Source organism: Bubalus kerabau, chromosome X (genome assembly GCF_029407905.1).
Source record: "Bubalus kerabau isolate K-KA32 ecotype Philippines breed swamp buffalo chromosome X, PCC_UOA_SB_1v2, whole genome shotgun sequence".
Lineage (NCBI taxonomy): Eukaryota > Metazoa > Chordata > Mammalia > Artiodactyla > Bovidae > Bubalus > Bubalus kerabau.
The window spans coordinates 11,647,500-11,661,963 of NC_073647.1; the positions used below are offsets into that span (position 1 = coordinate 11,647,500).

The 14,464-nt window shown below is 41.8% G+C and overlaps 1 protein-coding gene across 3 annotated transcripts in view; it reads left to right on the forward strand.

The window, feature by feature from the left end:
• GRIA3 (glutamate ionotropic receptor AMPA type subunit 3) overlaps positions 1 to 14,464 on the forward strand; it is a 308,412-nt gene that overhangs the window by 237,339 nt on the left and 56,609 nt on the right. For 2 of the 3 annotated variants that reach the window (XM_055564728.1, XM_055564729.1), the window contains one exon: positions 2,618 to 2,816. In XM_055564728.1, coding sequence (XP_055420703.1) covers positions 2,618 to 2,816 — 199 coding nt within the window. Of the gene's footprint in view, positions 1 to 2,617; positions 2,817 to 2,980; positions 3,305 to 14,464 lie in introns of those variants that run through there. The other variant, XM_055564730.1, reaches the window with a different exon arrangement.

A 14,464-nucleotide genomic window follows, 5' to 3' on the forward strand; every position in this document is an offset into this window, starting at 1 on the left:
CAGCCAAAAAACTAAAAGTGACTACACTCAGAAATAAATATGGGTTGTTTGAAGCATCCAGGGACCAACAGAAATTACAGGCTTTAAAAAAACCAAGTAGTTATTTTTACAGTTAATCAATAAAGAATACTATTTATCAAAACATGTGCCAAAATGATTTGATCAGAGTGTAAAATCTAAAACAACTGGATTTTTCAGAGGCTCAAAAAAGGTTATCTTGGGACACAGGAATTTAACTTTGCTTCCAAGTGGTAGAATGCATGTACAGACAGAGAAGAGCTTGACTTGCCAGCTTTCAGCCCAGAGCTGCCCTCTTCCCACAGAGCCTGGAGAGGTGCCAGGCTCCTACGCCTATTCTTGACTCTATGACAGAGCGGGTTCTTTTCCTGTGAGCTTTTCTGGGCATGAGAGAACACAGCCTAACCAGGATGGAGCTATGCCACAGAGAAGAACTATCCTCAGAATAATGTGGCAATGTTTTATGAAACCTAGCGACCACATTTCGTTTCTGCACACAGAGCCAGCCTTCAGCAGCTTTGCAAAGGAGGTGATGTTTCCTCAGGACAAGCCTGTATCCATCTTTAAGCATTTGGGGTTCTTACACTGCCCCCCAACTTCCCACAGACCCTATCCCCAGGTACTCTCATGATGTAGGACCGTGGCTCTAATCCTGGCTGCAGCCAAGGAGCTTTATGAACGTGCTGCTGCTGGGGCTTCCCTGGCGGCTCAGTGGTAAAAACTCATCCTGACAATGCAGGAGGCGCAGGTTCAATCGCTGGTCCAGGAAGATCCCACATGTCACGGAGCAACTAAGCCCGTGCACCGCAACTACTGAGCCTGTGCTCTGCAGCCAGGGAGCTGCAATGAATGAGCCTGTGCGCTGCAACTACTGAAGCCCACGCGCCCGAGAGCCCCGATCCACAACGAGAGAAGCCACCACCATGAGAAATCCACGCACCGCAACTAGAGAGCAGCCCCCACTCGCCACAACTAGAGAAATGCCCGAGTGGCAAGGAAGACGCAGCACAGCCAAAAATAAATAAATAAAAGCTTTTCAAATGTTGCTGCTTAGGCCCAACCCCGGAGATTCTGATTTCATTCATCTGGGGTGGAGTCTGCTGCTGCTGCTGCTAGGTCGCTTCAGTCGTGTCCGACTCTGTGTGACCCCACAGACAGCAGCCCACCAGGCTCCACTGTCCCTGGGATTCTCCAGGCAAGAACACTGGAGTGGGTTGCCATTTTATTTTTTTATTTTTTTTGGTCATTGTGTTTTGTTTTGTTTTCTTTTGTTTTGTCTCAAGCTCCCCTGATGACATTGATATGCAGGCAGAGTTGAGAATCACTGGTGGAGAAGAACAGTATTTCTCAATTTGATCAGCAGACCACTGCCATCACCAGTGAAGCTTAAGAAGTCCAGATTTTTGAGCACTCGGATATTCGCAATCTGCATTTTAACAAACACCCCAAGTAATGCCTGTGCACAGTTACATTCAAGAACAAGACGTTCCCTGATTAAAACTTATGCATCATCTGTCCCATTCTCCACTAACTGGATATACTAATCCAGAATGATATGAAAATAGGTGCTGTTGAAGTAAAGTGTGACATTTTGACCAAGCCTCCTGAAGAAACCTTGGAAGATAATCCCAATAGTAAGAATGTCTAGAGCAGACCAGTGAGGATGGTTTGATCTGTTTTGGTTATTTTGATGAGGGAGAGTACAGACAAACGTTTTAGTGCCTCTCAAATCCTATTACACAACTAGTTTCCAACTTCACTTGAGGCCTGTCCCATGTGCTTAGTCTCAGTTTTTCAAAGGGAAGAGTTTCAATCCTTGGATCAAAACTCCTGAGCCCCATTAGCCATTTATATGAAGACAATAATAAATATTATCTCACGGCCCCTTGCCTTGTGGTTAACCAACTTCACTAGATTGGCAACGTCTGTAGTAAATGTGTTAAACTCACAGTGAATAGTGCTCATTTACTAGCATCTACTCATTTCTCCTCAAATACATAAAGGTTTTTGATTCTGTGTCTCCCATGACATCACCTTACATCAGTGTTTGTCAACCTTGACTGCACATTGTAAACACCTGGCGAGATTTTTAAAAATACATACATCTGGGTTGCACCTCTAGGGTTCTGATTTCTTTGTTAGCTGGGTCTCATGATGAGCATGAGAGGTTTAAGATCCCAGGTGATTTTGATGTACAGGCAAGGCTGGGAACCACTTGCCATAAAGGAAACAGAACAGTCTTCCCCAGGTGCGCCCAGCAAGGCTCACAGGAGAGAATCAGGTAAGTACAATGATTACATCTAAGCAGGAGCTGGCACAAAGAAGGTATTTATTCCTGTGATTAAATAAATAATCCTGCTTTGAAACCCGTAGGGGCCTGAAGAGCATTATGCATGTACCATCATCCCATGCCATCATGCCATGCGGTGTTCCTGTCAACGTGTCATTCTGTTTGATGTGTTCATCCCCTGATATCATTGACTTCTCGATTGCATCAGCTCCACTGAAATCATTCCTCTTTCCAAAAATAAAGAGAAGGATTTCGTAAACTGAAACCTGGCCCCTCTGGGTCCGGATGGGTCTTTGTTTTGTTTTGTAGATCACTCTCCGGGCGCATTGTTGGAGGGGTCTGGTGGTTCTTCACCCTGATCATTATTTCTTCCTATACTGCCAATCTCGCTGCTTTCTTGACTGTGGAGAGGATGGTTTCTCCCATAGAGAGTGCTGAAGACTTAGCTAAGCAGACTGAAATTGCATATGGGACCCTGGACTCCGGCTCAACAAAAGAGTTTTTCAGAGTAAGTGCTTTTCAGTTAATTGGGCCTGCTGGTTTTTATTTTACCACCTGCTCACAAAGGCAGATTCATGGTGTTTTAAAGGAGAGTTGGGGAAGGGTGGAAATATTATCAAAGCAGAGCATCTTAGAACTACTTGCTTGATGACCTACTTCATTGTCCTTTAGATTCAAGACTCGTGTGTGACTTCACAAGTGGCATGGCAAGAGCACGGAGTTTGAACTCACAGGTTGGAATCCCAACCTGCCACCAAGTGACTATTTATCCTTGGGCAGGTCATTTAACTTCTGTCAGCCTTGATCCCCTTACTTGAATACTGAAGTCATTGAACTAAATATCTGTTCTCCTTTTTAGATTTTACAAAAGCAGTGATTTTATGTCTCAGCAGTTCACTGACGTTAGGTGGTTGACTAAGAATCTGAGGAATCATGGACTATAAAATGACATTCTATTTTATACATTGGTTTCCTATTGAAATGTATTTCAGTTGTTTCAAGCATTCCTGTACATGCAGATAATTCAATTTTCAGGGAAACGGATAACTTTTAATTTCTTAAGTAGATTTATTGACCCCTTTCTGACCCAACATAGGCCCAATCTTAATAGGGGAAGCAAGTTGTTCACTAGCAAAAGTTAGTAAAGCATCAGCACTGTGGAGGAGAAAGAAGAAAGGAGATAGAACATTATACAAGGATAATACAATGGACAAACCACTTTTACATAAAACATCAAGATCTTTGTTGTGTAGTAACTGGTCTTTTAAAAAGGCTATTGATGGAATGTTTAAGAACTCAAGCATTTATTCAGTTGCTCCAACCAGAGAGACATGGTGGTTTCACTGAGAAAACTGACCCGTTCTATACATACGACTGCCTGCTAACTGTTACCTGTTATAACCCAGGAAACTGCTTATAACAATGATCCAGAAGCCACTTGTATAGTTGGTAGAAAAGAAAAGTTGAGTCATTCTCTGCAACCAAAAATCGAGTTATCGGATGGCAGGTATAATTAGTGACTTTTCCTCAAAGATCCACAGTAAACAAATGTTGGTTCTAAGCCAGCTTGTTTTAAGAAATCAGTAAGAAATGTATTTATATGTGTATTATCATGGGATGTATCCAATTGTTTCACAGGAAACCAGCAGGAGTATGTTTCTTGAAATTATAGCAATTAACTAAAAACTGTTTTCATTCCCTGAAGCAGAAAGAGTTCTGATACCCTTTCAAGAATTCTCATGGAACGGGTTGTAGGTGGAAAAGCAGAGGGCACTTGATTTTAAAAAAAAGTTTTATAGGCTTAGGATATTCCTCTCTCACCTCTACCACTTTTTATTGAGCAGCTCATAATCCCTAACCAGGGTGAGGGACTCGGTACTATTGGGGTTGGCCAAAAAGTTTGGGTTTTTCCACATGATAGTACAGAAGAACCCGAACAAACTTTTTAGCTAATCCAATAGAAGTATCAAAATGATGTGAAGATCTTCTTGGACTAACCTGGCCTTGACCCTCACCTCGATGGCTGTTCCAGAAGCTTATCTGGGAATAATCCCTTGCCCTCATGAAATCACTCACACATTTCAGGGCAGGAGGCCAGGGATTTCCATCTGCTGAATAGTCAGCACGCAATCAGCTCCACGGAAATTTGGTTTGCTGTCCAGCTTTAGCAGAGCCTATGTTCACCATCCCAACAGGCATCAAATTGCTACAAGAAGTAACTGACCACTTAAGCTATCACGACACCAGGCTTGGACCCTCCAATCAGGGATCCTTGTTCTGGGAAGCATTTTTCCTTCAAGGATTAGAAATTAAGAAGGTGTGCTTTAAATGGTATTCGCTAGGTGGCATCAATTCCCATTAAGCTTTCAAAGGCCATTCATCTATATTGCAGGCAAAGGAGGCTCTCTAGGAAGATTTATTAGCACAAAGACTCAAAAGAGTGACCAGTCATTGCCCCCATGCCCAGACCGCACCCCAACATATGTGTCTTTCTCAAAAACTAGGAAAGCATCTACTAATCCATGTAATGATGGTTTCATTAAAGAACATCTTATTACTAGAGCCAATTTGAATCAACATTCAATTCTGAGGAAAGCTATTGCCACAATCTAATTGGTTTTCAGTTTCTAATGTTCACCAATTCTTAGTGACCTTTACAGCCAATAAGCAATTCGTATGAAAATGGAACTGTTTTGAAAATCTGATTAGAAAAGGTGCTGGATATTTCTAGGTATAAAGAAGTGCAAATCATTTTCTAATTCCCACTAGCCACTTTTCTTTTCCCTCAATCGGTTACTAGTGACAGCAGTAAGGACTCTGTGGGGAAGTTCTTTAGGACAACTCACAAAAGTTGATGATCTAAGAGTAGAATGAGCAGTATAGGACAAGCCAACTCTTAGCATGATTGCACTGAAAATGGTATGTAAACCCAACAAAGGGAATTCTTGGCATTCACATAATACTGAGGGGCCCAACCAATTGGTCTCCAAGCCATTTGTCCTCTTAATATCCTCTACTCAGGACTTTCCCAGTGGTCCAAGGGTTAAGACTCGGCCTTCCAATGCTGGGAGTCCACGGGTTCCATCCCAGGTAGGAGAGCTAAGGTCCCACGTGCCATGGGGTGTTGCCAAATTTTTTTTAAAAAATTAATATTCTCTACTCTTCCCCTCCTTGAACCCCATAAATCAGAGAAAGCAACCAACAGGAACACATCATGTCTTACTTGGGGACTTCACTGCCACAGCATGTCACTTTCCCCTCAGTCCTCCATGATCTCAAGGCAATTTTAAGAACAGCAACTCCTCTACAAAAAAAAAAAAAAATTGAGGACCCCTGATGGCAAGCCTTCTCAACATTATAGGCTAAAACAAGACCACATGCAACATTTACAAACGTAACATGAGCTCATTTCTACCCATTCTCACTGCATATTAAAACCACAGGGGCTAAATAGTAATACCATAAAACAGCCCGGGGCCAGCCCTCTAGTCCTTCCACTAAGAGAAAAATAAAAGAAAATTCCTTTCTAATTGCCCTGTGGACATTTTTACTTGTCCTGAGTAAGGCTGCCATTAAAATGATGATATCTTTAAGTGATTCTTTTGTTTCTCTCATTTTCTGAACTATCCTTAGCTGTTATCTTACAGTCACAGAAAGTCACTGGCACAGAGAGGAAGGCAGGGAGGGGCTGAGCCAAATGCATGCAGCTGGAAGAGACATCTGAAATATTACCATCAGCCCTCATGACTTGAAAACTGATTTCCTTAGACAGCAGCTCCAAAACTAAATGTCCCAATTGGAGTTGGAAGCACCCATGCTAAAAAAAGACAAGTCGACAACTTCATTGCCATTGCCCAAAGAAATGCCACTATGATTTGGAAAACTGCACCAAAATGATCATTCTCCACCAGGTTTTGAACATTTAACCTGATACAGAGTCATGTTAAAAAGTAGCACCGGGAGGAAAAGCAATTCCGAAATTCTCTCTGCCTTCAGACCCCTAGAAGTATTAGAAGACAACTACAAATGCTTGATTTCTTTGCCAGAATACTGGAGTGGTAGCCTTTCCCTTCTCCAGGGGATCTTCCCAACCCAGGGATCAAACCCAGGTCTCCCACATTGTAGGCAGATTCTTTACCAGCTGAGCCATACGAGAAGCCCTCTTTTCCAGATTCTTGGCCATATTCCCACTGAAGATAGTTCAGGGGATAAGAGGATAACATTTAAAATGAAATGCTAATTTAAACCCCTTTTAAAAATAAATATGAATGGAAAGGAGTGGGGAAAGACATGACTTGCTCCAGTGCCCCCAGAAAGTGAAAGTGAAGTCGCTCAGTCATGTCCGATTCTTGCGACCCCATGGACTGTAGCCTACAAAGCTTCTCCATCCATGGGATTTTCCAGGCAAGAGTACTGGAGTGGGTTGCCATTTCCTTCTCCAGGAGATCTTCCTGACCCAGAGATTGAACCTGGGTCTCCCGCATTGTAGGCAGACGCTTTACTGTCTGAGCCACCAGGGAAGTCCTCCAGTGCCCCAGGCAGGACAGAAAAATTGAAATGTATCTGCAGACTCCCCACCCTGCCCCTGCCCCAGGAACTGCCCTGTCTTCTGAGTGGCCAACATTGTAAACCCCATGAAGCACAGTTGAATTACTCATGAAGAACGTTTTGTCCCAACACAAGACTCTGTTACTGTTGTCATCAGTAACTTTTCTTTTAATGCAGGCAGCAAAAAGAAGTGCCCTCTCAACTTGATTTGGGAAGTAGTCCCTCCAAAAGGATTTAGATTCTGCTTACACATCCTGAATCTCTCTCTCTCATACACACACACACACACGCACACGCATTTTCAGAGTCCAGATTTCAGATCTGGATTTCAGTCCAGATATTGTATAACATTTGCTGGTTATTTATTATAAGGTTTTTGAACTTTATGAGGAAAGAAGAACAATCTCTTCACAAATGTCCCCGTGTTAAGTATTGGATTGGCCAAAAAGTTTGTTCAGGCTTTGGCCACTCCAGTATGTTGACATTTGGACATGATTAAGAAAACTAACCATTAATCTTCAAGTTTTACTACAACAGACTTCCCTCATCCCTTAGCCCGTCCCCTTGCCTTGGGAAACACATCAAAATATAGAAATTCTTTTGTAAAAAAATGTTCTCACAAGTACCATGATGAATTTGAGATCTTGACACTGTATCCAGACAACAGCAACCACATTTAATTAGTTTGAAGACATATATGATGTGACTAAATGTTTGATGATATGGTGAAATGACATGCTAGGGAGCATATAATAACAACAATAGGAGATGAGTTGACACCAAGGAATGGTAGGTCAGACACATTTATTGTATATATTCCTTGACAATTTAAAAAAGAAATGATTTTGTAATTTTGACATGGCCATTCTCATACCACCTTATCCCCCCCCCCAAAATATTCTTTTCCTATGTCATATAATACATTACACAGCAAGACTCATAGACCTTATAGGTTAAGACTAGAGGCAGAGCAGCAGGTACAAAGTGAGGCTGCTGAACTGAGGCCTGGCCAAATGGGACTCTGAAAAAGGGAATGATACATTCAGACAGCTGCACACCAATATCTGTCTCCAAGACAAAGGAGGAAATGTGGCAAGACAGGCTAGTAATAATGCCCTCAGTTCTATTACTTGTTCATCACTCTTTCAATAACTTTTTTGGGCAACTACTATATACCAAACTCAAAGCTAAGCACTGAAGAGCCATCTCCATGAGCGAAATTAAATTTCTGCCTTTTGTGAAATCACATGAAAATACTTAGGTTTTTTTCACCATTATTGGAGGTTATTTGGGGAAACAGATTGACTTAAAACATAGGTATCTCAGAGAACTAGATGATCATCCCTCCAGGGCAGTCGATGGTGTTTATTTCGATGGATTGACTTCCTAGCACATGCCAATCTCTGGATATCCTTTGTGGTGAATAAGAGTAGGGTTCATGATTCTCTATAACTCCAGCAGGAAGGTCATCAAAGTGATGAATAAGACAGAAATGGCCTCTACCCCCCAAGAGCTCACAATCTAGTGGGCTGACAATTTTCAACACATGTGTGTGCTCAGTCATTTCACTCATGTCCAACTCTTTGCAGCCTGCCAGGCTCCTCTGTCCCTGGGATTCTCCAGGCAAGAATACTGGAGTGGGTTGCCATGCCCTCCTCCAGGGGATCTTCCTGACCCAGGGATCAAACCCGCATCTCTTTTGTCTCCTGCATTGGCAGGCAGGTTCTTTACCACTAGGGCCACCTGAGAAGCCCCTTTCAACACATATCCACATATCTCACCACACTTTATTCACATGACAATCCTGCCAGGCAACCAGAACAGGTGTTATTACACCTCCTTCAGGGAGGAAACATTGAGGTAAGATGACACTGTGACTTGAAAGCTGCTCAGCTCAGTGGAGACAAGCTAGAATTCTGAGTCTAGACAGGGTCCTCTTTCCATTCCATCTCAATGCCTTTCTGGTACGAGTGTTCATAGAAACATGGGGTACTATGCATGAACCAAGCCTATAGGGTAGAGCATGTTAAGGCATCTCTATCATCTCCCGGTTGATCTTTGTTTTTATTCCCTCTGATGGATCAATTAGAAAAGGAAGCCTATACACACTTTTAAATTACATTTTGCCATGTCCCCCAAATCTCAAAGGGATCCAAGATAAGAAGGCAAAGAAAAGGAAAACATCCATAAAACTAAAGCAAATGCCACAAATGCAGTAGACTGCTATTATTCACGGCTTGTTATAGCTTCTGATATGACAAGGGTTATGTCATGATGTAAATAAAACTGGAAAGAATAAGAAGATGAAAATGATTTCTAGTTCCACATCCACTAATAACTTTCTTGTTTTTCTTTGGGTAAGGGTCATTTGGTCTCAGTTTCCTCATCTATCAAGGGAAATATTCCCTGCCCTACCTTCTGTATGGGGTTGGTTAGAAGGTAATATCAGAAAAAGCTCTTTAATGATATGAAGAGTTCTACAAGTCCCAGGAGACTTAAAGGACCCACCAGTAGAGCAACTGAAGTATAGAGACTGTCCAAATAGGGCTCTGAGGAGACGTGAGAGAAGGGTATTTCTCAAAAAGAAAAGAACCTCTGCTTGCTCAATAGAAGAGAGTTGGGGGGTGGCATTTCCAGCTTTGGGAGGAGAGAGAAAACTCATTTATATCCTTCCCCCATCCTCCTGATCCCATTCCTACCCGTTATAAAATATGACCTCATCTCTTAGTCCATCTCTAGCCATTCCTTTGTGGTCTGCAGATTCAATAACTTCACCGTGCACAGCTTAAAGCTGCCCTTGAAGACCACCTAGAAACTTCAGGTGCTTCCAAGGTGGCATGCAGGCCATCTGTCCAAAGTGACCAACCATATGGATTTCATTAGCCTGTCTCCGTTAGTCCTCCCAAGTAACCTACTTGCTTATGAGAGCATGTCACAGCTCAGGAAGCCTTAGGGGGTTAAGTCTTTGTTATCTTTGAGGCTGCCAACTCTCTCAGACCACACCAGGATAATTAACATCACACAGGACTCCCAGATCTTTGTGAGAATTCTGAAACACTCTTCCCTAGAGGAACTCACCACAGGACCTCTCTCTTTTCTTGTCTAACAAAGACAAAACACATAATAGCCTTCCAGTTAGAGGATGGGGACCCATCTGTTCAATTAGACTTTCCTTGAATTCACCTGGCAAGGCTGCACAGGTTGATTATTTATGATTCCTTTCTATCACCATAAGAAGCCTAAATAGTTGATCAACTATTATTGATCAACAACAATCAACTAAAATTTCAACTGACTGAAACTCAACTCACAAAAACATGCAATTAACTAGAATGCTTGGTAGCACTCCACTTTGGAAAGGAAAAGGAAACTCACACAAATAAAACCTTGATGTGAATTTTTCTTTCAAAAAGGCTACAAGGTGAAGAGGCCCTGTGGTCAAGTTCATTCCAATCTTCAACATCTTCCACTTTTTAAACCAGTGAGTAAAGCTATATTGAGTGTCTACTGTATCAAGTTAGGTACCAGGGATACAGTAGGGGAAACATGACAGAATTTGCCTGCCAACACAGGAGACACAGGAGACATGGGTTTGATCCCTGGGTCTGGAAGATCCCTAGAGAAGGAAATGGCAACCCATTCCAGTATTCTTGCCTGGGAAATTCCATGGACATAGGAGGCTGGTGGGCCACACAGTTCATGGGGTCACAAAGAGTCAGACATGACTGAGCATGCATGCACGTTTTGTTGGAAGAAGAGAAACAGTAAACATATAAACAAACAGGTGCATAAAATAATTTCAGGCCCCAGTAAGCACTCTGTGTATTATGATAGAGAATGACTCAGAGAGGACTGTTTTAACTGGGAGCTTGGGATGGAAGAGGTTTGGGGAAAGCCTCTTTAAGGAGGTAACATTTAATTAAAGACCTGAATGATAAGAGTTAGCCATGTGAAAATATGATGGAAGAGTATTCCAAACAGCAGGAATACAAAGTGCAAAGGTCTTGGGGCAGGAAAAATCTTGGCATGTTTAAGGGACAGGAAGACAACCTTGGTAACTGAAGAATGGATTTATATGCTAGAGTTATAGCAATGGAGAGTATGTAAAGTGGTGAGGTTTAGGATATATTTTGGGGAGAGTCTCAGAATTTGCTGATGCATTGGATAACATTTATGAACAAGGTGAAAGAGCTCATATTTTTGACCTTCCTTTTCAGTGGTCACTAATGAAATCTATAAGTCCTACATTCATCAAATGATCCAAGGATACTTGTAGTAACTATGAACTATAGCAACAAACAAAGGGCTTCCCAGGTGGCGCTAGCGGTGAGGAACCCACCTAGCAATACAGGAGACAAGAGATGCAAGTTCGATTCCTGGGTCAGGAAAATCCCCTGGAGAAGGAAATGGCAACACACTCCAGTATTCTTGCCTGGAGAATCCCATGGACAGAGGAGCCTGGCAGGCTATAGTCCATAGGACTGCCAAGAGTTGGACACGACTGAAGCGACTTAGCACACACAGCAACAAAGCAAACTGTAGTAACAAGGGCTGAGAAGGTACACTAGGACTGGTTAGGAAATTTCTCCAAGTGGGAAAATAAGTCTTAAGGTTAATCATCAAAAAATTTTTAGAAGTCCAGAAGCCCCTAATGATTCATGCCTTTACTGTATCTTATTTGGTCTTCTTAGAAGGTGGTTTTATGGCAGAGGCATATTTTCACAGACAACTAACTCCATTTTGCAGAAAAACATTTCTTTACATTCCTGTTCCTGCTACCTCACTTTTGCCACCTGGCAGAAAAAAAATACACCCAGATAAATTCAGGCAAACAGTGATTTCCCAGTCATTTCAGGATTTTTCTCTCTTCCCTGGAATAATACCCAAGTTCCAGGGAGTGTACATGGTGTTATGGCATCAGGGGAGCCATCTAACCCCAGAGCATCAGGATCACTTCCAGCATCCACTGAGCTGTACCACCCAGCTTGGATGTCAAGTAGTCTTTCTCCTCCACACAGACATTTGCTGCAGCATCCCTTCAACCAGGCCACAAGACCTCTGCAGACCTACATAACCCTGCACCTGTTGCCAGGCTCTCTCCTTTTTTTCTCTCTCTCTCTCTCCTCTTGCACAGTTGTAGGGCTACTGGAATAGTCTCTTTCTCTCCTTCCACCTCTCTGGGACAGCTCCTTTCTCCTCCAGGCCTCATGTAGCCATTGCTATTCTATGACACCAGCACCAAGCTAGACATGGGCTGTTCTTTTCAATTTATCACCCCTATGCTACACCCTAGGAAGTGAGACCCCATTACTTCTGCCCTGGGAGTGCCATCCTCTCTCCTCCTTTTGGACAGCTGGGATGAGGTGGGGAGTAGGGCACAGAGACCCTTCTGTGATGCACAGCCCAGTCTGACTTCTCTTGTACTCCTCTCTGCCTCAGCTCTTATCTGGCCTCCAAGGGTAATTAATCTGGCTCATTATCGATCTGTTTTCCAATTTATTGAGTATGACATAAACTTCATATTTCCCTTTTGGTCTTAGAATTTGGAAACTCAAAAACCTCTCTTTTTTATCAGAAAGTTCGGTTCTTACTAATTGAAAACTTGGCCTTCAAGGTACTGTTGGCTCTGCCTTTTAAAACAATTTAATGAAGATACAATTCACCCATTTAAAATGTACAGTTCAATGCATTTTGGTATATTACATTATTAGTGTTTAAAAATTATAATAAAATATATATAACATAAAATTTGCTGTTTTAACCATGTTTAAGTATGCCATTCAGTGGTATTACATTTACAATGTTGTATAACCATCACCACTATTTCTGAAACATTTTCATCACCTCAAACAGAAACTCTATAACCATTAATCAAGAACTTCCCATTCCCCCACTCTCCCAGCCCCTAGTAACCACTGTTCTACTTTCCATTTATATGACTCTGTATGGAATCATACAATATTTGTCTTTTTGTGTGTGACTTACTTTGCTTAGCACACTGTCTGCATGGTTCACCCATCCATATTATAGCATGTGTCAGACCTTCATTCCTTTTTAGGATGAATTTATCTATTGCCTATCTATAGCACATCTTGGTTATCCGTTCATCTTTTAACAGACACTTGGGTGGTTCACACCTTTTGCCTATTGTAAATAATGCTGCAATGAACACTGATGTACAAACATCTGTTCAAATCCTTGTTTTCAATTCCTTTTGCTATATACCTAGGAATGGAATTTCTGGATCATATGCCAGTTCTATCTCTTCTACTTAACTTTTTGAAAGTCTATTTTGAAACAAAAGATGAGGGCATTTTCTGTTCTGTTTTCTTCCTAATCTTCTCTTAAGCCACTGATGCCTCCATCCCACTAGGAAGATCTGGTACCTGGTATTGGGGGCAGAACTTTAGTTAACATCACAGAGAATTATCTTGATACATGACTTGAAGTTGAAAGGGAGTCAAAGTTGAAGGGAAGATATGCTATGTACATAAGTGTTGAAAAATACCTAAATTCCTGTTGATTCCACACATCACACATATATATAGAGGGTCCTGGATATTTTAGCTAGTGATTTCATCTTGTAGCAACATCTTAGGGGAGCATCCTTCCTCTTTCTGTGTTTGGGCTGCAACTCTGATGCCTCAACAAGATGGCACTAGAATGCAGGTGATGAATGGTAGAATGAAACCCATTGCCCTCCTGTTCTCAATGGTTTAGAATGTTACCTGTCAGAAGGAAGGGATTTGGATGGAGATCATCTATGGCATTTCTTTCCAGTTGTTCTGATTGTAGGTATTTGTCTATATGCTATCTTGATCTATCTGTACACTCCCTGGTGCCCTGAATGAAGAAGCTCCTAATTCCCAGTGGTATCAAAATTCTTATGTGGGCACAGCCTGATTTAGTTCACTCTCAATTTTATTTCCCTTGTCCCTGTAGACTGGATTACAGACTATTTCTTGTATCATTCAGTAACATTGATTTTCAAATTCACTGGGTGAAGAACTCTGTCCTAGACAGTCTGGGAAAGAATAGGAGGTGCCATTCAGAACCCTGAGTTCAGTATGAAGACAATAAAGGGGTCAGGTGACAATCGGGAAAGGTCTCTGGAAAAGGGGGCATCTTGAAAATATTTGGAGAGAAAAGAGAATTCAAAATGAGGGCAAAGGGTATCTATTTGTGACCAAAACAACAAGAAGACAGGCCATAATTTTATGTCAAGTTAGACTGTGGCCTCTATTGACTGAAGAACTGTTAGTTCTGTCTAGCGTTCACACTAAGATTTGTTTGCTCAAAATAGTGTACGTAGATGTGTTTGGGGTGGGGAGGAGTTTAGGGTGAAAAAAGTTTCCAAGAAAAAAAGTATCATTGTAGAAACAATAGTATCATAGTAGAAATCAGTGCTCTGAGCTCTTATTTCTAGTTTTGTAATTCACATCTTGCACGTGAAGATGAGGTTCATAAATCCAAAGAATACCTTGCTTTCTCCAGAGAATATTTTGCTTCTTTTGCATGAGTTTGAGGAACCAGTCTTCAAAATCAAACTCCATCTATGCTTTGGCAAATAATACCTAATTGAAATGAAAGAAAGGGCAGCCACCTAAC